This window comes from Periophthalmus magnuspinnatus, chromosome 17 (assembly GCF_009829125.3).
Source record: "Periophthalmus magnuspinnatus isolate fPerMag1 chromosome 17, fPerMag1.2.pri, whole genome shotgun sequence".
Taxonomy (NCBI): Eukaryota; Metazoa; Chordata; class Actinopteri; order Gobiiformes; family Gobiidae; genus Periophthalmus; species Periophthalmus magnuspinnatus.
Genome location: NC_047142.1, coordinates 24,623,845 through 24,648,759, shown reverse-complemented (window position 1 = coordinate 24,648,759; position 24,915 = coordinate 24,623,845). Strand labels below are relative to the sequence as shown.

General features: G+C 39.2%; 1 protein-coding gene across 1 annotated transcript in view; it reads left to right on the top strand.

The window, feature by feature from the left end:
• LOC117385425 (vertebrate ancient opsin-like) overlaps positions 1–11,453 on the top strand; it is a 41,796-nt gene extending 30,343 nt beyond the window's left edge. Inside the window, exons 3-4 of the mRNA XM_033982722.2 lie at positions 3,729–3,962; positions 10,036–11,453. Of these exons, the coding sequence (XP_033838613.1) occupies positions 3,729–3,962; positions 10,036–10,323 (522 nt within the window). The 3' untranslated portion in view covers positions 10,324–11,453. The remainder of the gene's footprint in view (positions 1–3,728; positions 3,963–10,035) is intronic.
• The last annotated feature ends 13,462 nt before the right edge of the window (positions 11,454–24,915 follow it).

The following is a 24,915-nucleotide window of genomic DNA, read 5'->3' as shown; positions in this document are numbered from 1 at the left end:
GTTCTTATAAAGTTGCATATTACTGCTATCTTATTTCCCATCAGTTTGAGACACTAGCAGAGGCGTCACAAATACTGGTCTTATCTTCAGCTGAAATCTGCAGTTAAGTGATTGTGGAGTAGGAAGCCTTCTCCTTGAACCGTGCTGAAATATTGATGTGGTGGAGACATGTGCACTCCTCTCCATCATGAGTGACAGGCCGAGGGCTGGCTGCAGCTGACACATGCACCACACTGTGTCACATCACTGTTCCTCTGCCCTCCATACTGTCCATCAAACCACCGCTGCTGCTCAGACAACTGCAACTGCTGCAACTTACTCCACACAACACCAGCCTCTGATCAAGAAGGCTGCTATTAGGGCTGGGCCATATCACAAAAAACGTATCACGATGTTTGATTCAATTTTGTTCTGTTTTAAATTTAAAAAAAAAACTTTCAGTATTCATCTCCAGAACTTCAACAAGATAGACTTTTAATCCTAGATAATGATGATTCTTCCTCCAAAGTCTGGACTACGCTCCAGACCACAAACTTTTACTGATAAAAGACTGACAACCTCTCCATTAAAAAGACCGAAGCTGATCATTGATGATTTTTTCAATTCAAACTTTATTTCTGTTACACTGAAGAAATGACTAAATATTGATTGTGATTAAAAGAACTTTATATTTTCTTTGTGTTGCAGATTGATTGAATTCCAAACAAGGCTCTAGAAGCTCTAGAAATAATTTTGTTTTGAGAAAAAGGCCCTTCAGACGTTCCCTTGAGAAAAACACATTTTGGGGGAAAAAAAAAAAAAGATCATGATAGATGCCAATAGACGTATTCCAGACACAATCTTCCCATTTGAGATACTTAACATTCAATTAGTAATGTCCAGTGAGTCATGCAATTTCAGCATTTTCAAACAGAAACCAATTAGTAGTGGCCAGTATGTAAAACAGAAGTATATATGGGAAGAGGATATGTAGCCTCCTTCACATGTGACAGTGCACACAAGTCGGGGCCCGCGACAGGGGCCGTCTCTACGTGTCAGTGAGGGACAAACAAACTGACATGTTTAAGAGCAGCTTCCTCATGTCCAAGTGTCACACAGCAGAAGGCAGTCACTGACAGACTCTGCACAGCTCACAAAGAGACAGGCAACTTCAGTGTGGACTTTCATCACACTCACCCTGCCTCTCATTTCAGTCACATTTTCACAGCTGACAATAATCATAGTTACAACACAAACACAAGAAATCTAATTGAAACCAAAGTTATAATAATTATTTAGACTCTCAACAGAATGCTAAATGAACCAAACTGTCACATACATTGGCAATCAGCACTTTGGTGGAGGGCAAATTAATTCAAGTTTATTACATAGTGCTCGTCCAAGAATCATTTTGGCTGCACTATTCTTTACAGCGGTGTTTGCCGATGTCTATAGTACTGTCAATATTTCAAACTTTTTGGAACTTCCCCAAAAGTAGTCTGAGCTCTGGTACCTTCTACCTATAGCGTGCTGCTTCCAGCTGAGGAGAGCTCACTGCTCTTTCTGTGTTTGGGTCGTTAAGGGCTTCTCTAATTTGCTGCATCTTTATAGCATCATCTTCGGCTGGTCGATCTATATTCTAAAGTGGCTAAATTCCCTACACAACGTTTTTTTTATTTTTCACATCACATTTATGATTATAATTATGTAAATATGCAATAATAATTTGATGCTTACCAATCATTTGCCCAGCAGGCATAATAATAAGGGCTGTTTTGCTTCCTGTTTCGCATCTGAAACTTTCTGTGAGTGTTCAGTTATGCAGCAGCATCTGTGATTGCAGAAAAGAGCACACCATCTTAATGTCCTCAATAAGAACATTAACATCATCTGCACCACTTCATTTCTGTACTCAAATTAGCCATTATAAAAAATGACATCAACAATGGGATTGGAGAAGTAGAGTGCTTTGGTTATGCAGTAAGATAGATATGTTTGATGCCTTACTGTGTAACATAACACATAATGTCTCCATGATGAAAAGCAGGTGCCACACCCCCAACCTGAAAAGTTACATAGTCCACCTTAAATTCAACAAAAATAAAAATAAGCTGTTGTTTTGTCATCTCGTTAGCTATAACTGAAACACCATTGGACACTGTAACATTTAGGCCAGTCTCTCTATTGACATAAACTTGTGCTTAGGCCTTCTTTGTTATTCTTTCTGGGGACCAACTGAACCCAAATAAGCTGTCAATAACCAGTTTGGCCTGATTACAATTTTATTTGCTCATTTGCACAAGCAAACAGAAGACAGAGCCCAGAGCCGTATAGCAATGACAACAACACATTCAGCCCAAGTATGTGGTCAATAGTATGTGGGCTGAATAATGCAGGAGCGAAGCCACTGTGTACACTACAGGGTTATACGTACCCCACTGAGGACCTGAGAGGGAAACTGCATAAATATTTTTCTGGGTAATAAGCTGTCATGAGAGCAATGATGACTTATCTCTGGACTAATGTACATGTCATCTGGGTGCATGCTATGCATACAGCATAGGGAAGTGTGCAAGCACTTCGTTCCACTACTAGTCAACTGGAGTGAGTGACAGCATTGAGCTTATACAAATTAAAATGGCTTTGCATAAAAAGAGGACTCTGAAATGAATGAATGGTGATGTATTAGGTAGAGAAACAATTAAAACATCATATTAAAGAGCTTTAATCTGCCTCCCATAACTGTACATCAAATAGTGATTTCTATATTCAAATGAAATTATTAGCAAAGTGCTAAAGTGCCATTTTACAGAAATGGTTGGTCAGCTGGTTAGTTTGCTTGGAAAAAAATTATTACATTTTAAACTTAAGTACTACTTCCAAAGTCATTGTGCTTTGCTCAAAAGTAGATTTTGCCATGTTATTTGAGAACAACTTCAGGAACTCTAGGTCAAGGCTTTGCAACTTTGTTCAGGCAAGGGGATTGTAGTTTTTGCCAACTATGATGCAATGGGCCTGTAACAATACAACACCTGTACATAGTCTGCTACAGTAGCTGGGAAACAAAATGTTCAACTATGAACCTTTAAAAACAAAAATAATTAATAACTTATGAAACTGTTAAGCAAGTGTTTGGTGGTGTATTTCCTGGTGGCATCAATTAAAAAGAGGAATGAAGGGTGTTAGCCTGCATGTTCCTGTCTGAGAGATTCAAACTTCAGGAAATCCAATACTGCAGGTTGTAGTGCCTCAGTGCCTGTGTTTTTCAGTCCTCTTGTCTCTCTCTTCATTGATTAATGCTTTTCCGTACATTTTAAAGATACACTGTGCAACTTTTCTGCTGGAGGATCCGCCACATTCTTGTCTCCATAGAGATCGCTTTGCCTGGAATGTGCCACAATATGGCATTAAGCACATCATGGCTGAAGTTGCAGGTCATATATGTAAAGTGCCGACCCCGCTCACAGAAACAATGGATGTTTTTGGTATATTTTTGACCAATAATAACAGTTATACTATTAGAGTTAATACAATATAAAGCTAATACTGTGAAACATTCCAGGGAAAGCAATAACATCTTCAAGGAGACAACCAGGTGGTGGAAAAGTTACATTATGCACCTTTAAGTTAAATCCCTAGAAGCTAAACAATACTTTAAAGTATACTATATTTTACATGCTGCAGTAATGACACTGGCGTCATTAGTGACATCACTACATTTCAAAGCTAACCTGTCTTGCCCTCCCCAGGTGAGTGGGATCAACGTATCGGTGAGCAGGAAGCGCGAGCAGCGAGTGCTGTTCATGGTGGTGGTTATGGTCATCTGCTACCTCTTGTGCTGGCTGCCCTATGGCATCATGGCTCTTTTGGCCACATTTGGACCCCCAGGTCTGGTCACTCCTGAGGCCAGCATCATCCCCTCAATCCTAGCCAAGACCAGCACTGTGATCAACCCAGTCATCTATGTCTTCATGAACAAACAGGTGAGGATGGCAGCCTAAAATTAACAATAACAAACACCAGCAGTTGTCTAAGCATGGTAAAATGAATATTCAGACAGACAGTGAAAACTGTGAAAAGCACTGTTGTTCTTACAGATGTTTTGTGCTCAGATTAATTTGGATGTTTGATTCAGGCAAAGCTTTAACACCCAAACTAATCGTGTCTGATTCAAAATGGTTTCTTTTTCACAGGAGTCTTTTGTTATTGAAGGCTACTGATGCTAAACAAAAGAAAAAAAAAGAATATGTGTTTACTGTATAGAATTTAGCCTTCAAGGAGTGAACCTTTATTTTCATTATGACATAACTGATGGCTATGAATCTAGACAATAGAAGTCAGTATTAATGATGTGAATAAATGCAGGAAACCTACATTAAATAAACTCTAAACAAAGTGGCTGAGTGACTGGCATTTGCGCCTCCTGAACCACCTCCTGGGTTGGTTACCCCAACCCAAAACATGCACAATATGTAAAATCAGCTAAGGTAGTCCTGACGAAGCCTAACTCAAGATCTGGAGATCTTAGTGCATGATGCTGCATAGTGCTCACTGGTCCCGACAGGTTGCTACAGCATCATTGAAGGATGAGTCAAATACATTTTATTTGAGCATTAAAAGTTGAATCTCTGAATCATTATTTGATGATTTACTCAAAATAATAGATTGTTATAGATGTCAGTGTATGATTTTGATCGCCCATCCCCTAGGCCTACTTTGAAAATAAAAATGCACATGGACTGGCAGAGCAAACTTCCATAAACACTCAAGCACCTAACAGAAGGTAAAGAGCAGGTCCAGTGTTCCCTGAGCACGATCAAAACCACTTTGCTCCTCTTGACTCCGAGGTTCATCTACTGCACTAATCCTCTGAAATAGCCTTTTCTGGGTAAGCTATCCTCCTTTAAAATCATTAGTATCCAGACCTCATTTACAGGTGTGCTTCAACAGCCGGGGATGGCTGCACTTCTCCCAGAGGAATGTGATGCCAACCATTTTAGTACAGAGACAGTTGTTTACTTTAACATGACGCTCTGTAAGATCATACAGTGTGTCTGCACCAGCGTGCTGTCAGCTGCCTTATGCTTCAGCTCACATACACACTTTAAACTGTGGGCTAATTACACTCAGGCTTATTGACTCAGGTTTAGGAGCTCAGGGAACAGCTGGCACTAGGCACCTAAATGTATCTAAACTATATCCTCAGGGAGCCTTTTAGGATCAGGAAGTTTACCTCATAAAACTGAATGAGTAAACATATAAATACAGTGTGCTGTATGAAGGCCATTGTTGTTAAAGATTATTGTGCATGTTTCGGGTTGATGGGGAATCCGGAGTGCTCTGGGGAAAACCCACACAAATACGGGAAGAAACATGCAAACTCTACATAGAAGGCACTGGGCAACATAGGAGTTGTACCCAAAACCTTGCTGTGAGGTTAGAGTGCTAGTCACTGTGCTGCCACACTTCCAGCACAAAAATAAATGCAGCTGTATCTCACAATGGAAACATAAATCCTAATAACACTGTAGGTCTCCAATATCTGCTTAACATTCCTTTTTCTTTCAAGGCATTTGATTTTTTTTTTTTTATTCTAATTTATTTTTTTTTTATTTTTTTGCATTTTTTAAGGTTACAAAAAGTTTTACTTTACACTTTTTGTGTACTTATCAAGTTCCTCCCTCAAAATAAAAGTACTTACTGGAAAACAGAGCCAAAGATTTAAGATCTTCTGTGCTTTTTTCTGAAACACACTTCATCACGAGAAATAAACCTTTAGATAACATGGATATCCTGTTCCACTGGGGCAGAAATGATAACACTTTTCTTCAGTGTAATCTGTATCATCTTATTCTGGTCTATTAAATGAAACCAAACTGCTGTGTAAGGATTTTAAGACAACAATAGTCCCTAGACGGCATTGTGTGCACACCTCAGAGAATTATATCAAATACTCTTGCAATATAATGTGATTTAAAACTTATTCTTTTATAACTTCTCAAGTTTCAAGTTTTCATTTTTTAGGTTTAGGTGACAGACACATAATGCTTGGTCTAATTAAATAAGAGTTGGAAGAAGTTACCTTGTACTACGGTTACCGGCAGAAATGCAAAATGCCCATAGAGATACATTAGCAAAACAATGTAAAAAGTAAAGAAAAGGGCTGTGGAACAATCTAATAGTCTGTGTGTCTGTCTGCAGCTGTTATTACTGAGTTGTTGGCAAATGCTAATGCTTTTATATATATATATTGTGCCTGAATATAAGAAGCTGAGGTTTGTCAGTGGTGTAGACATGGGCTCTTCTGTCCCTCACAGCTCACCTCCCACAGGGGGACACCCAGTGTCCTGTATGTCATTTTCAGTCTTCAATTCCTCCCAGCCCGTTGCTATGGAAACTGTGAGTTGAGGCGAGTTGAAGACTAAAAATGCTGTACAGATTCAAGTAGCTGGTGTCGATACTGTCCCACTGAGAAGACCAGAGTGTATAGGACATCTCACATTGTGGGTAAGTTCAAAGGGTTCTTACTTATTGATGGACAAAACTAAACTATATGAAAGTTTGAGCCAGTGCATGCAGAATATGTTGGTAGTATGTGGAACTTTGTTGTAACTATAGTATATCCCAATTAAAATGTGGTATTGTGTTGCGATTGTTCCAAATCCTGATCATAGTACCATTTTCTTTAAGTTATGAATGCTGTCAAGTTTTAGCTTTCAAAATGGAATGCGAAAACTGTGACACACGAACAGCCTTATAGACTGTGAGGCATATTCATGTAACTCTTGTCATATCAATTCAATGTTCCACACTTAAAGGTGCTGAGTTTAGACATAAAACACTACTGTAATTTGCAGTTTCAGATTCAATTTATATAGGTCTCCTGGGTTTCCTGCAAACTCAGTTGAATCTGAGTTCTCAGTTGAATGTACCAACACCATTGCGAGAGCACCTCAAGACCCCAGTCTGCCGTGTATCTCCATCTCAAAGCCACTAACCACTCCTTTGAAGATGGTCAGGTAGAGATCTTAGCCAAAGAAAATAAATGGTTTGAGAGGGGAGTTAAAAAGGCATTTTTTGTTAATAAAGATAATATTTCCTATTTAGGGGTCTGAATAAATGATGCTTAATACGACTCATGCACAGTTCACACTTTGCTTCAATAGATCTAAGCAACAAAATGTAAACGATAGGTGTGTTAGTTTCAGTGTAGTTAGCTCCTCCCTCCAGATAAATATAAGGCAGTGTCCACCAGCTATCTGACCAAAACTGAAGAAGCGGCTTGGATGAGCAGCGAAACATCTTCCTTCAAAAAATGTTTTGTCCAGTTGACAGATTAGATTTTTTTCTTCAATGGATCACACCTGGACGACTGAGGGTTTAAACATTACAGGATCTTTTCAGTCCCTTATGTACTGCACTCTAGTGTATATACTCATCTCTGTGTTATATCAAGACCCTCTTTTGAAGGCTATTGTCAGACACAGAGCCTAATCAGCTGTGAAACTAAATCAAACAAAGTGTCAAGTACTTTTCAGAAGACGTTTCCTGCAGATGGATGTTCAGTGCTTCATTAGTGCACAGTCTGACGAGTACTGATTTTCTGACAGATCTAAATCAGACCGTAATTATTTCAAACTCTATTGAAACCACTAGGCCAGCACAATATGAGAAAAATGTGATATTTGATAACTATCCTTTGTATTGTCATAATAATATTCTAATAATTTGATGTATTTTTGGACACAGTGAGTCTTATTAAATTCAAACAAAATATATATGCCTTAATTTACTAGTCAAACTGCGTCAAATAAAATGAGGCACTGCAACAAAATCATTTCCTCAAACGGATTAATAAAATATATCGAAATCCATCCATCCATTTTTTCCCCACTTATCCGGGGCCGGGTCATGGGGGCAGCAGTCTAAGCAGGGACTCCCAGATGTTCCTCTCCCAAGACATTTCCTCAAGCTCCTCCGATGGGACCCCAAGGCGTTCCGAGGCCAGCTGAGAGAGTATATCTTGCGTGTCCTGAGTCTCCCCTGGGGCCTTCTCCCAGTTTATCTAAATCTAAAATAAAATAAAAACCCAGGCCCCAACAAGCTAACGTAGGAGTTAATAAAGAAAAGCATGAAAACAGTCTGGCAACTTTCTGTCAGATAGAGTTGTTCTATATCTTCTGTTTCTTCTCTACTATTGACATTACCCAAATTAAATACTTTCGAGGATATCTTACAACACATCAGCTTTTGATTACAGCCTCGTATCATCCAGGTGCCTCTATTTTCAAAACACACACTGCAGCAAGTCTGAATCCTGAAGAATGACTCCATAGTGGCTTATTGCTGGCAGAGCACTATTACTGTAGACAGAGCCATGGTGTACTAGCCCCTATCGACCTAATTTCCTGCAATTAATGGAGACAGCAACAACAAATATTAGCCCTGGGACTCGCCAATCTGCCACAGAGGAACAAGATGGCCTTTAATATGATACCACTACAGCGATGTGCCTCCTGAATAAACTTTGAGGAAAGTTGTTGTAATGGCAAAGAGGCTGATGTTGGTAATGACTTCCAAGTTCAGAGCAATACAGTTAGTTGTAAGTGGTACAGTTAGGTCAAGATTTTTTTTTTTTTTTTCTAAATGAGGACCGTATGTCTGCCCCTGGTGCCATGTGTTTTGAGCAGATCAAGTCCTAGAGCCCTCCTTGTCATCTCCAAACTCGTTCCTCACTTGTCTCAGCAGGTCCCTTTTCTATCTGTTGATTTTCCCTTTTACATACATCACTTTATTTCTGACATTGACACTGAAACTGAGAGACTTAGTAACCTCTTCCAAGGGTGGTGTGTAGAGCCAGTGGGAGCAGCGAACCACAGGCAACTAGTGATGGTGCATCACTGGACATTTTGATCTAGGATTCATTTTTCAAGGACAAGCAGGTTCAATGCAATCTGAATCTGCCCTTCAAATCATGTTACAACAGATTTTCAATTTTCAATACCACCCAAAAACACAACATAATTATAAATGCTGTCCAAAACTGATGGAAAAGTTTGGTTTGGTTTGCTTTTCTCTGGAAGATGTCATGGATTGAAATGAGATAAATAGACAAGAGTAAACATTTCCTTTGTTTGAAACTAGGATTTAAACTGAAAAATATCTGGTCCGCCTAATTTCCATCGTTATCAATAAAACAGCACATTTAAAAAATCATGGTGTGAATACCTCTCTCCTGCCTGCTTTAGCCAGCGGTCACTGAGCCTTGAACCATGCTGTAAATTGCATCTCATGAGAAAATGTAGTAGACTATAAGTATACATGAATGTGAGGTATACTAAGTATACTACGTTTACTCAGGAGTAGCATCTTCACACAGCAGCCGACTCTGTCTTTGATGTTGTTTCTATGTTTGTAGATATGGACAGAAATGGCAAGAATTTCAAGTGTAGCCAAATGCTGTGAATGCACTGTTATGCTTTCAACCTGCTGCAGGGATCCTCTATTATTCATAATGTGTCCATCAGTCCAACCAGGTACAGGTCTTTGAGCCGAGCAACACTGGGCCTGTGTTGTATAGAGTAATACAGGAAGATCCACATGAATGTATTATCTGTTGGCCTCCTGATCTGCTTCAGATTGAAAAATGTATCAAGGGGTCCATCCAGTATTAATCCCACCCTGACAGCGCATGTGTATGTGTCAGTCCCTCCTGTTGGCACCTTCTGACAGCATCTATTCTACTCAGCAGTTTGTGTGGATGCACGGCTTCCTCTACTATGTCAACAAATCAAATTATATATATAGTTAGCTTTACCAACCTACATTTTACAATAACACATTTTCTCTACCTCTGTTTCAGCAATGTGTTATAACTCTCCTCAGTTTCATCATCACAGCAGCAGAATCAACCACCACCTCTCAACTGCCTTCTACTGTGTACATTGTCTAGTCCCCAATAACTGATCATTCTCTCCTTTTGATGCATCCAAGTGTCAAAATTCATCAAATTAATGATTCAATCTTAACAGTAGCCTTCTTTGTATTTGTATTCAGTTTTATAGGTGTTTCCAGGCATTCTTGCACTGTACCATTCCCAGAAGGGGGTCCAGTATTAAGAGCTCTTCAAGGATCGCTACAAAGGTGTTTAAAGGTGGACCAGGTGCCCAACGGCGAACCAACGACCTCCTCTTTATGGTGGCCTCTCTGGGTCAGCCAGCCGTAGCAGTGCCCCAGCTCAGACCTTGCTTCGAGCCTACCAATGACATCACCAGAGCACCCTCGTCAGACATCAACATCAACAAACCTGTGGCCGTGTCTCTGGTCGCACATCTGGAAGGTTGAGGACTGGCTGAGGGGTTGAGGTCATTATTGCTCAGAGACCTGCCTGGAGGACTTACTGTGGAGATGTCATCTGATATCGAGTACAGATGAAAAGTCAAAGCAAACCTTTTGTACCTCCACAAAACAGATCAAATATCTGTTTTTCTCAAGAAGATGATCAATAGTTCTTAAACTCTGGCTTTAAAAGGGAAAGTCATGATTTTTTGCCATAGAATATCAAACTGATGTGAAGGGGATAGCTTATTTTGTCCAAAATGTAAAACTTTGTACAGTTTATTTTAGTAAAATAGAGCCAAACCACAGATAAAGAGTTTGTATTTGAATTTGTATTAATCAATAGAGCACCTCAAAGACATGGACAACCAGTTTCTCTCACAGAGACGTTTACACAAATGAACACATGAGCACAAAGGTAATCTTGTATTAAGTTTGTAGAGTTGCCTGCTAGTCCAAGCGATGCAGTACTTATTCTAATTGACACACGCTGCATGGTGGGCCCTGTTGATCTGAGGGTTTGGTCCATTTCTAATCTGGAGCTGCTTATGCAACTGTGGCCGGAGATTTGCAGTGAGACTGTTTATTCACTGAATACAAAGACAGCATCTATGAATGTAGTGCCATTAGATTTGGTATAAGCCAAAACAGATGCTTATTTATGTCACAAAGTTTATTTCACTTTTTTACATTTTATATAAAACCAAGCAGTTACTCTTGAGTGATAGCTGTGTTGGGCTAAACACTATTAAAGTCAATGTTCAGGGTGCCCTTCAGTCAGGTGCCTTTCCCCTGAGCTCCTCATTACAGTTCAGTGTTTACAGTTCATATTTCAGATATAAATACAGGAGTGCAACGATGCCTTTTGGATCAATGTGATGTGTATGGCATTTGTATGTTGCAAATCCAGAAATTGACAAGATTGACAATTTTCTCCAACATTGTAGCAATATAAACAACAGACTCACCAAAAGTAATTCAGTGTTTGTTAGTTTTATAGATTTACACCTGGGGTAACCAGTTTGGAAAAGTCACTATCAATCACTCACTATCAATAAACAGCAAAACACTGATTAATGACTCGTTCCAGCCCTTTACACTCCCAAGTACAAGAACTATTCCACTGCAGTATGTCCTCACACATTGTGTAGTTATGGTTTGTCATGAAACAGTCTCTTTTTACTTCTGGCTTTAAAAAAATGCATTTTTCTGACACTTTTGTGTTAGATCATGATCATTTTTTTGATGAGTTTTGTAGACACCAAAGCAAAAATAAAACAAAACAAATCATTACATATTTTTATGTCTGCAGTCCAATAAATGTCTTAAAATAAACTGTTGTATGAACTAACTTTATGTAACTATATTCTCAGACTATTTCAGGATTTTTCTACACTTCAAAACATAAAATGGTAAACAACACAACACATTCACCAGGAGCAATTTAGACTAACCAATCAATCACAAGTTTTAAATGAAAAAGAAGGCAGATTACCTACACAAACAATTGGTAACAGGGGAAGGACATGCTGAAGGACCACATTGTAGCAGTGCTTTCCAACTTTTAATTATTTAGGTTTAAATTGACCTGCACATATACACCGGTGTCCACACAGCTGGTAAGCAGGTCTGGGTGCATGACTGCTGGGATAATGAAGAGTAATGGCCTGGCTCCCTGCCCCTATTGTTTACAGTGTGAGCCCTGGTTTACTGTGATAAGAGGCACTCCTATAATCTCCTTTAAAACTGAATTGTGATAATTGACTTTAATAGAGGTAGTAAAGATGGGATTAAATCTGGCTCCAGTTCAGTCTTATAAAAATCCTGTTTTCTGTCTAATAAAGTAGAGCAATCTTTCTTTTTAATGAGTAAAAAATACACACAAACAGCATTTTATTTGCTGGCCAATAAGGCATTTTACTTATATTCAGATAATGAAATTGAGGTGAATACAAAGCACAATTAATACAAAGAATTCTTCATAATATAGACCAAATTGATCACTTCAATAAATATGCATCTGTGAACAAGTACTTGAGTAACAATGTAGTGCCTGAATAACTGTGTAAAGTAGTAGACTAAGGGAGTGTGATGTCACCCAAAGAGCCAGTCCAGAGCAAGACTGTTGAAGGTAACGCCCCTTCCTGCATGCACCACTGATTTAGCTAGTTTTAGTTTAGGTTTAGTTTGTTGTTGCTAAAGCTAGATGGAGCAACCTCAGGGAAAGGGGGCGCCTGATTTGAAAATGTATTCAAGTCATCTTGTTTTAAGCGATATCTATGATTCCAAAATCTCACAAGCCAATTACAAGGAACCAAGTTGAACAGTTCAAATTGTGCTTTAATTGCATAAGATCCAGAACAAACTGTAGTGATTGCAATTTCTCCCAGCCAGTGTTCTGATCATGAATGCAGCACACACATACAATTCCATGGTATATCAAATAATATGATGGTGAATCTAAGCGGTCTATTTGTGTTAGTATCTCTGCAAACTGGACAGGTCCATTGGGGACAAGAGAGTTGCCCTGTTAGATTTCATGGAGATCTGCCTTTGGGATTTCCACATTTCAACTCAAATGTATTTTATTCCCATGGAAAGATCTGGAGAAAAACAAAACTATTCTCATTAAGCCTGAGCAGTTAGTGGACACAGACGCTGCCCAATGTAATTTCAAAGTCCACTCAACCAGAAAAAAAACAGCCAATGACTGAGATTACTTGTTTGAAATTGTGAACCATTTTATATAAGGCTGTTCTATAGCACTTGTAAAAATAAACAGACTAAAGTGCCTAATGGCTTGGCTACAGATGCTTTTAGTGCTGAGGCAGATTTGGAAAATGGTGCCTTCTTCTGCAGTACTACAGTGAGGCAACTGGCATCTTTGTATTGTACCCAGAAGATCTTCAGTTTATTAGAATTGACCAAGTTGCTAATATGTAAAAAATAGAGAGTACAAACACAAGTATAGTAAAATAAACATTCATTTTGCCATCTAATTTCTGCCTGTTGAAATTGTGCAGTGTGTACCGTTGTCTTCACAGTGAACTGGTAACTATAAAAATGAGCCGTTCATCCAGGTCCCTCAGCTCAAAGCCAATGCCGATTATATGGATAAGCTTTAACTACTGTACTCCCTTGATTTTATAGCATTTTGTGGCATCGTGTGCATCTCCTGCTCAAAAAAGTCTTTCTGAGGTGCACAGTTCACTTGAAGAGTGGAATTCATTTCTGACACCAGCCCACACCAGATCAATTTAATTGAAGAATGCACTCCGGATATGGAGTGCAGTGACATCCTGGTCTTACTGTTTGTACTTGTTCTTTTTCTGACTCAGCCATTGACACCTGCAAAGTTAGACAAAACAGATTCTAGTCTACAGTTACAATATTACATGTTATATCTTATAGGCATTTTGTACCACGCACATGAAGGGCCTTGCCACATAGTCAAGGTTAATCACCCTCTCTGACTCTACCTCAGGTGACAGTTGGTCCAAATGAGTTGCATTTATGCCATAAAATATTCACTTTTGGGGAATTCTGCTGCCAGAGCACGTCACTGCTCAATTCCAACCCATAAAAATGTTGGTGCTCATGTAGGACCACTTTACATTATAACTAAACAAACTCAAAACATGGTTTTGGTTTCAATTGGTTAATCAGTACAAACTCCAGATTGCAAAATGGGATGAATAGATCAGAACAGGTTCAGCCTCTGAAACCTGCCACTTCTGACAGATACAAAATAAGTCTAGTGTAGGCCACCAGAAAAGCTGTATAGTGCACCTTTAAAGTGTGCATGTGAAATTATGATGTGAGTTTCTCTGTGTGGTGACAGGCTCATGACATACCAAAGGCTTTAATTGGAGCCGAGGGACTGACTGAAGAAGGCCGTGTGGACAGTATCGGGTCATCTATCCTGCAGAGATGTCTGCAAATAAAGATCTTCATTTACACTCTAATGAAATCAACGCTTTAGATATGAGCCTTTAAATAAGAAACTGTCACATAGCATTTGTGATGATGTTAAGGATTAATGGAGAATATTTGCTACCCAGACATTCACACACACAGACAGATGTGGAGCTAAAATGCACCTACTTTGCTAAAAAATTTGAATTGTGTATGCATTTGCAATGTTTGACTATTATAATTTGTGTAACCGGACAAAAAGGCAGTACAAAATATAAATACCGGGAGCAATGTTTTCGCACTTGATTGGAAAACTGTCTTCTTAAAGGTGTGTCCTGGTTTGACTTCGCTGCTGAGACATAAAGCGTCTCCAAACAGCAGATGGTGGTCCTGCCCTCACTGTCATGGCTCTGCTATAAACAAACAGGTAAGAGACTCCTGTGCCTCCATATGTGGGTCACATTGATGCTGAAGGAGGCCCACATTTACATGATTTAAGAGCATTTTGTGAGAGCTGCTGGGAGGTGCACACTGATGGAGTGGTTAGTTACCCTCTCTTCAAAATTACGGCTATTTGACATTATTTTTCCAAAGGCTACCTCAAAAAGAAAATGAACACATGTTGGGATTGCAAATACATCTAATCATCCAGAGGCGCCTTCAAACTTCATTGGCTAATTTAGTAGGCTCAAATATGATTGAAAAAGGGTAACACTTATTGAAATGTGAATCATTTTGGGTTTGTTTTTGTGCAGTCAAACCTCACCTGTTGTTTTGTCTGATTTGACACAGCACTGTGGCTCTCACGTCCTGTAGACCAGACAATCAATGCCAGCTCGCCTCAACCTGACTTCTTATGTTAAGAGCAGTTGTACAGTTTCTTTCTCAGCACAACAACTTCTTATATATTTAGTATTTTGAAATTATTCTAAATTATATAAAAATTACAAGCACAGAGCAATTTTTCTTTTTTCAATTAATCGATTAGTTGTGTTTTTAATTAATGATTTTATTTCTTCTTTTAGTCTTGACTTTATGTTTATAATGGAAACATGGCTCGACAAAAACACAGGTAATGCAATTCTAGTGGAATCAACTCCACCCAACTTCAAATTTGAATCTGAAACACGAGTAAACAAAAAGGGTGGAGGTGTGTGTGCATTTTTTAGAGATAATTTAGTTACTCACAGATTGTCATTTGGAGTATTTTCATCTTTTGAGTATGTTTCATTCAAAATGGAGCTAAAACAATCCCCCTCCATACTCTACTTAGTCATATACAAACCTCAGCAGCACTGTCTGAGTTTTATTGATGATTTTATTGAGATGCTTTCAGTCGTATGCACAGACTTTGATGGTTTAGTCATTACAGGTGATTTTAATGTACATGTGGATAATGTGTTTGACAGAAACGCTAAAGAGCTCAGTTCTGTCCTTCAGACCTTTGGTCTGACTCAGCATGTCAGCGAGCCCACCCACAACAGAGGACACACTCTGGACTTGCTCATTACAAAAGGAGTAAATATTTCAAATGTCAATGTGGTGGATGTTGCTCTGTCTGATCATTTCTGTGTCTTCTTTGACCTGTCTGTTATTCCCAAACCAGCAGCTGGTCCTGCAGTTGTTCGAAGGAGACACATAAATGATAAAACAGGTGCACTGTTCATGGAAATGATACACTTTGAAAATGCCTCATGTTCTGATGTTGATGATTTGTTGAACTCTGTAACTTCGAGTGTTTTGAATGTTCTGGACACCATTGCCCCGATGAAGGTTAAAATGGTTAAAGATAAGCAGAAAGCGCCATGGAGGAATGATGACTCGGTCAGGGCACAGAAAAGGGAGTGCCGGAGGGCCGAGCGGGAATGGCGCAAGTCAAAGCTCCAGGTTCATTATGAAATTTATAGAGAAAAGATGCACATGTACAACCACAGTTTATGTAGAACAAGGCAAAGGTATTTTTCTGACATTATTGGAAGTTGTAGTAACAACTCTTGTGTCCTGTTTGCAACGGTAAACAGATTAACAAACCCCCCAGCTCCACTGCCGTTAGAACTAATTTCCACATCTAAGTGCAATGAGCTTGCAGTATTCTTTAATGACAAGGTTCAGGGCATTAAAAATGCCATAAATTCCACAACACAAATAACAACCCAGCACCCACCTAGACACTTAGAGCTGACTCACTTTGCACCTGTAACTGACAAAACTGTCCAAGAGATTGTCACTAGTCTGAGTTCATCTACATGCTGCCTCGATGTGTTACCCACTAAATTTCTAAAGTCTGTGCTCAACAGTTTGCTATCACCACTCACTCACATAGTTAATACTCACTTCAATCTGGAACATTCCCAAGCACTTTGAAAACTGCGGTTATCAAGCCTCTCCTAAAGAAGAGCAGTCTTGATGCCACGATATTGAACAATTATCGACCGATCTCAAATCTGCCGTTTTTAGGCAAAGTCCTTTACCAACAGCTTATTAACTTCTTCGAAATGAACAACTCCTTTGATGTCTTCCAATCAGGTTTTAGATCCCACCACAGCACTGAGACTGCTCTTATCAAGGTGACAAATGACATCCGCCTGAACACTGATGCAGGCAAAGTCTCAGTCTTGATCCTGTTAGATCTGAGTGCTGCCTTTGACACTGTGGATCATGGGATCCTCTTACAGAGTCTAGGGGACTGGGTGGGCATCTCTGGTACGGCACTAAACTGGTTCAAGTCCTATTTAGAAAACAGGGAGTACTTTGTTGAAATTGGAAAATGTATATCAGATAAAATGTCCCTGACCTGTGGGGTGCCTCAGGGGTCAATCCTGGGACCCCTGCTGTTCAATCTCTACATGCTGCCGTTAGGCCAGTTAATACGCAGCAATAATGTGTCTTACCACAACTATGCAGATGACACTCAGATCTATGTCTCACTAGCAGCAGGTGACTATGGATCAGTGGATTCACTCTGCCACTGCATCCAACAGATCAGTGTGTGGATCCAAAACAACTTTCTTCTGCTAAACTCAGACAAGACTGAAGTCATCATCTTTGGCCCACAGAAACATAGAGAAAGTGTCAGCAGTCACCTCCAGTCTCTCTCTCTAAAACCTTCAAATCAGGCTAGAAATCTAGGGGTAACAATGGACTCAGACTTGAACTTTAACAGCCATATCAAATCAATAACATCTGTAGCTTTTTACCACCTAAAAAACATTGCAAAAATCAAAGGTATACTGTCAAAGCCAGACTTGGAGACTTATCCATGCATTTGTCTCCAGTAGGTTAGACTACTGTAACGGCCTGCTCACTGGTCTCTCCAAACGAGCCTTAACACAGCTGCAGTACATCCAGAACGCTGCTGCTCAGGTCCTGACTAGAACCAGGAAGTATGAGCACATAAGTCCTGTGCTCAGGTCTCTGCACTGGCTTCCTGTAGCTCAAATAATAGACTTTAAAGCAGCCCTGCTTGTGTATAAGTCTCTCCATGGCCTAGGTCCAAAGTACATCTCCGACATGTTAGTGCCATATGAACCATCTCGCAATTTGAGGACTTCAGGGACCGGCCTCCTGCTGGTGCCCAGAGTCAGGACTAAACATGGGGAATCGGCATTTAAATTTTATGCAGCTAAAACATGGAACAGTCTTCCTGAGGATGTGAGACAGGCCTCTACTTTGACAATGTTTAAATCCAGGCTCAAAACAGTTCTGTTTAGCTGTGCATATGACTGAAAGGTTTTTATTCTGCACTCTTCTCTTTTAATGTTAATTTTATGATGATTATTTGTGATTATTTATGTTTTGATTTGTGTGATTTTAATGTCTTTCTTATTCTGTAAAGCACTTTGAATTACCTTGTGAACGAATTGTGCTATACAAATAAACATGCCTTGCCTTGCCTTGCCTAGAATGTGATAGGCCGTGAATAAGAGTTTTTACTAAATTTTACTCTGTTCCAAGTCCTAAAACACCTTCTCTCAGCTTATCACGTTTTGGAGCCTGTTTATAGGTTACTCACATTATTCCTCTCATTGGTCAATTCCATGTTTAGGTTAAGGTTCATGAATTTACAAAGGCCACTTTTTTGTGCACCTGTAAATTAATTTACACCAAAATACTACTCGCTCAACCATTAAGATGATCCAGTGGTCAAATCAGAAAGAACAATCTGTGAGCCTGCAGAGGTGAAGGAAAGACAGACAGGATTCCCAACTTCATTAATCAGTGTTGGGATGACAGCTCAGCTAAATTGGAAAGGTACGGTTTGGACTAGATTTCCATCTGGCTCCCTTGTCCTCTTTTATAGGACTGAGACTCTTGTTCAGTCTTCATCAGCAGGATTTTCTGCACCGGAGCTTCCTTTGTGATAAACCAACCTCTGTTCTGTCACTGCTTGGGTTCCTGTGACCCTGTGATACTGAGAGCAGACTCTCAATTGACATAACTTGTTTGTTGAATTAAACGGTGAAAGAAGCACTCCATCATGCTGTTCCATAGTGTGAATGTAGTTTATCTGTGGGGTGAAATAAGTTTGGCTTTATTTGGAGGAATAGCATTAGCAGTAGCATGCTTACTTGAGAATCAAGCCTGTGACCATAGTTATTATTATCATGCTGCTTTTGTACTGCCTGCAAATGTATCTGTGTATAATGTCTAATTTTCTGGTAATTTCTCCCAGAGATGAAATTGCATTAGGATATAGGTATAACGGCAAACAAATGTGCCAGTAGAATCGTCAAATTTGACACACAAGTAGATCAAGACAAGACAAGACAAGTAAAAAATATTATGACAAAGCTGTCCGCTCAACCAGATGTCAGCCATATTGGATTCAAATTTGCTATGCATATCTCAGCAGTTAACTGTAATAACCTTAATCACATAAACATTGATTTAACATTAGTTTGTTAATTTGCTTAACATTAATTGCTTAGAAATGTCGATTGTAGAAAATAAACTCACAGTGTTAAGTAAAAGGCATTTGGGATGGTTTCGCTTAACTATTCTGCTAGCCCATTTAGCTGCAGAAATCCATTTTTACTGTCAATCTGAAGCTTAGTAAATGTGATAAAGGGCTCAGGCTTTCTTCTACCCTTGATAATATGTACATGCTGGTTCACAACAATAATCCACAATCTCTGAAACTCCAATAAAGTTTATTAATTACGGCTGACGTGGTTAGTTTCTAGGGAAATTCTCGCTGCCACTGCCTGTGTGATATTTGGAGGTGCATGTCAGGATGGCATGACGACAGCCGCAGGAGCTCTATATGTATTATTGCAATAAAACAATTTGTTTGTCAGAGGTAATCATTTACAACATCACGAACACTCCCACATGAATAGAAAACATCATGTCTACACATGTGCCCTGTGGTCCTCCACCTCTGCTGCTGAGTCACTGGACTGTCCTGAGAGACCCTGTGACCCTGGCCTTTGACTGAGATTGCCCCCTCTGCCCACAACACTCCACAGCAAGAGCACAGTGATAGATGGAGCCAGGGCTTCAGAGAGGGCCCAGGGCCAAAGTCGGTACATCATCAGATGATCATTAGTCTTATACAGACATACAGGGAGAGGCAGAGGTGAAGTGGCCATGCTGCTGGTGACTGTGACAACCGCATACAAACAACTCAACATGTTTGTCTCTACAAGCCAACACCCACTAGGAACAAGTAATAAACTTGTATTTAGTTTTTGATACATAGCCCAAAACATAGTTATGTTTTTACATGTCCTTTTAATGATATATGGAAACTCTTTCATATGAAATTGGGCACTATACAAATATATCATCAAGAGTACAGGTGACTCTGCAGCTCCCCTACTGAGTCTTACTGTAGCAGTAATGACACCTATGGTACCTCAAACACCTCCCTGACAATAGGAAACTTGATATGATTTGATGTGCAGTTGCCATAGCTACAGTTTCAAATGAAACATAATGCAAATACTTGTAAAACTACAGAAACATGCATGTTTGCATCTCTCAATGTTAGTGTTACATTAAAGACTTAAGATACTAAAAACAATGGCAAGCACTTCAAATGTCATGCTTAAAGGTGCAGAATGTACATTTTCTGGTGGAGGGTGTGCCACCTGCTTGCTTGGCTTGGATTGTTCTACAGTATGGTACAATCTTGCATCTTCCATTCATTATGCAGTTTCATTGCCAAAACAACATTTTTATGGAGAAAAGAAGGCTTTAGACCCTCCACCATAAAACTACATAGGTCGCCTTTAAGAGACTATGGGCGGCCATCTTGAGGTTTGCACTTGTTGGATCATATCTGATGGATTACGTCTGCAGCATCTCACTTCCCTCCACTCACTGTGACCTTATCCACTGTCAATCTGTGTACGGAGCAACAATACAAGAAGTGTTAGAAGTGAAGGGTCTCCCTGCAGAATGCAAACTGAACACAAGGTGAAGAGTATGTAATGATCTTAAAGCATCAATGACTCACTGACATGTTCCGCTTTCCAACAACAATGATGGGAACAAGTTAATTAAGGAAACAAATGACTAATTATATGCTCGGTTTACCCCCGATAGGGGGATGTGTAATCATCCTCTGAAGACTGTAGCATTACAACCCCAGTGTGCCTGATCTTTTGAGATGGAGAAATAAATAAACTTTTTGTCCTCGCATGTTGTGTATTGTGTAATTTGCATGGCATGAACTGTAATGGCAAATCTGAAACCACTTACAACCTTGATTTTTTGAGGCATCAGGTAATGATAACAGTAAGTAATTTGTCTCAGAGCAAGTAGTGATTTGCCTATTCACAAGTGTCCTTCCTGCCAGTACTCTATTAAGATACTTTTGAAACAGATATAAAGACTCACAGTGATCTTGTCCCTTTTCCTGTATTACTATTCATAGTTATTTCAAGTCAGTTTTTTTCTGTTTAAGTGGACACATCATGAATTACTGTGGTAAACAAACTGTTAAGCAACACATTTGGTCACCTTGGCATAATTTGATTTTTTCTTACTTAAAATAATGCCTTTTAAGAAAACACACTAAAGTATCTGCATTTTCAGGGCAGTCAAACAGGATTCGGTTTAGAATGAGGAGAAGACAAACCTCTTAGCATTCTGGGTCATTTTGGTGAAATTGCCTTTGTTCTGACCTCTCCAAATTAAAATGATCACCATTATTGAACCCATAGTAGTATATGCACAAGTGTGGGGTCTTTGTAAAGGCAACACCCTATAGTTTTACCCACAGGTGTCAGAATCACTGTAAGATATGCCTTTATTAGTCCAACAGTGGGGAAATTCCAAAGTAGTCTGCTGAGCATTTATACAATTTGGAACACACATAAAAAAATGTTTTGTCATCCTCGCCTAAATTTTTTTGTGAAAATGAAGGTGTAGAAAGCTGCAGTAGGTCGCTCGGGACAAAAATACACTATATCTCAACTGACAAGATTGTTGACCACTTACATTTCAAATTTGAGGTCAATACCTATAAAAATGAGAGTTTTACAATTATTTTATCATCAGTAAGTCCAGGCCTCTCCAAACCTATCCAAATGAAAACATTGAGAACATTTGGAAAAACCGCAATAACTTTTAAATGCTTCACCCCACAGACATCAGTGAGGGCTCTACTAAAAGCTCACACCCAGCTGCTCTACTACTGTACATTTATATAATCATATCAAAACACAATATAATATGTATATTTGTATATAAAATATAGCCAAAACAAGTGGTATGGGTCAAAATTAATACATATTTACAAACCACACACTGCAAACAGAACAAAAACCCACACACACTTCAAAATGTAAACAAACACACACTGGAAACTAAGAACACACTGCACATAATTGTACAGCGTGACAGTCATTCTGCAACAATGGCTCAGTGGTTAGAGCTTTGGTCCCCCAACCCGAAGGTTGGAGGACTGAGTCCTGCTCAGACCAACTTCTGTCATTGTGTCCTTAGGCAAGAGGTGATTGGTGGTTAAATTATAGATTATAGATGTGACCCTCAGAACAATATCTGTTGGCCCTAAGCCAAGATATGTCTATGTTTAGAAAAAAATTGTTAAACTATTTGAAAAGACTTAAATAGAGCAACAAATAAAAAGGTTAATGAAATTAAATTATTACAAACTTAAATATGGCATCTGTTACAGCAGAGTAGTCTAAACTGAGATGTGGGGACCATTTATTGGTCGCCCTGAGGTAAAGATAAAAAAAACAAATCCAGATTCACAATAAGCTAAGATTTTCTACACTATTACGAAACTGGTAGAGCAGCTTCAGCTCATTTGCTCAGTTTTGAAAAGCTGAGGGGATTTTTCTATTGAAATTGATATTTTTAGCACTTCTGTTTACCCATTTATTTCTTTTGTAAATAGTTTCTATATAAATCTGGTAAAATTGCAAAAAATCATGAATGCTTTTTCTCCCCTCCATTTGAAAGACATCTGCTGAGCGATAAGCGCTGCGATTGCACACACTCAAGAGCAGTTGTGCAAAAGAAAACAGCATCCGTGAGAACACAGATGTCATTTGGGCTCTTCTTGTGTGGGATTGGGTTGTATTCTGTCTTCACAGAATGGCACACTGTTCATAGCTGTTTGAGTCTGCTTGTCATTATTAATAATGCAAAACTGAAGGAACAGTGAGAAAAGAAATGGATTAAAGTACATTGTACATGTTTTTCTGACATTGTGCACCTGTTTTGAAGTGACATTGGCAAACACTTAAGTATGTTAAAAGTGAATTCATCATCAATGTGAGCACTATTTGACCTACAAGCCTCCTTTAAGAGAGATGGTTAGACATTTTACACGAAATCCTTTTCCCAAATTTACAAAAAACGAATTCTTTATATATTTCTATGAGCAGTGAGGAGAGGCAAAATGGAGTGATATTCTGAGTCAATTCAAGATCTCCAAAGGAAAGAACCTTAATTCAATTCACAGGACCAAGGAAAGGCTAAAGCACATATTTCAATAAGCGAGATCAGTGAATTTTATATTATCCGAGTCTTACAAGAACAGTTTAGTTTTATCTGTGTAAATCATCAATTTTCGCTCCACAACAGCTTGTAAAAACATCTTTCCTTCATTTTGTCTCAAGGATTTGTTAGACATTTCTAAAAGACAATTTCATTGAATTCAAAATTAATCTTAAGTGTCCACAATGCTGAGGCAAGCTGAAGTCAACCAAATGAGATTTAAAACGACCCAAATCATATTTCAGAATTTCAAGTGTTTGAGTATTTGTGTCACGTCTTAGCCACAGATTGCTACTGCCAGCATGAGTCTATGCTAATGAGCTCTCTGTTGTGAGGTGATCCTTTTTCGGGTCACCTTCCTAAAATAACGGACCCAATCAACAACCAGAGCCGGACAGAAAGGAGACACCAGACCAGACCGTAGCTCAAAGTTTACAGAGAATAAAGTTTTGGCAAAAAAATAAATAAAATGGCATGACCAATACAACTGGCATTTCTGCAGTCACCTAACCCTCCTAACGTATTAATTTGTCCAGCATCTTCTCCCTGCAGACATGAAAAGTCCTCCAAAGAAGACATGGGAGCATTATACAGTAGGGAAATCAATGTGCTGTCCCTGTGTCCTGAGTAAAAGGCCTGTTTGAGATGGAGCAGGTGCAGCAGGAAAAGGCTTGTCATTTTCAGACGTTTAATTAATGTGATGTGTCCCAGCGGCCGAAGAGGGAGGAACACAGAAAGGACTGAATCTGAGGAGGAGTGAAAGGGTGACACTTCAGATAACTATACACTCTGTTATTGTTGGACACTTTAGCACAATATAAGCAATAAATCCCAAGACAAATGGTGTAACTGAATTAGCAATAATAATGATGATAATATTGCTTTGGATTCATTTAATCAGTTAGAACATTTTGCTTTACACAAATAAGATGAAAGATAAATAGATAAAACACTATGGAAAGAAAATTAAATGCATAACAACCCAGTCTAAAGCTTTTCAAAACCTTCATCTGCTTCTTAAAAAGTCCACTGAACCTTTGCAGATGTCCCAAACACTTTACATTGTATTATTTATTCATTACACACTAAACTACTTCTGTAACCACAGTTGTTCTGGGGTTCCATTGACGAAAGTGAGGCTGCCAGTCTGCGCCTTTAGCCCCTCTGACCTCCACAAATCCCTCACTCAGACCCCACACTCATATAAGGCAATGTGGGATGAAAAGAACATGAACAACAACATATGGAACTTTGGTCAATCCATCTGGAGGAGGGGAGCTTTTGTCATCCTTGAGCTCTGTTAACTGGAAGTTTTAATTCTGTAATAACAAAGGAACAGCCCTGTCCTTGTTGTGTCCCACAATTCATATCCCAAGGGTTGAACGCATAAAACATGTTTGAGGTTTGGCACTTCTCACAACTGCCAATTCATTCTTTTCTTGCCATCTGTGGAAACATCAATAGTTTGTGAATGCTAACACACAGTCCTTGGAGCAGAACACACAATTCAAAACAACTACTGGACAAAGCAAAACTGCATCCAGACTCCAAACATTGACTTTATGACTGAGAGCCTATGCAGCTCACTATCAAGGTAAAGGTAGCATTCAATCACTCCGGCACAGGCAGGATAAGCTGATAATTGAGGGGGAAATGACAGCAAACACAGGACATAAAGTAAAAATGGGCGTATATCAGATGATTTAT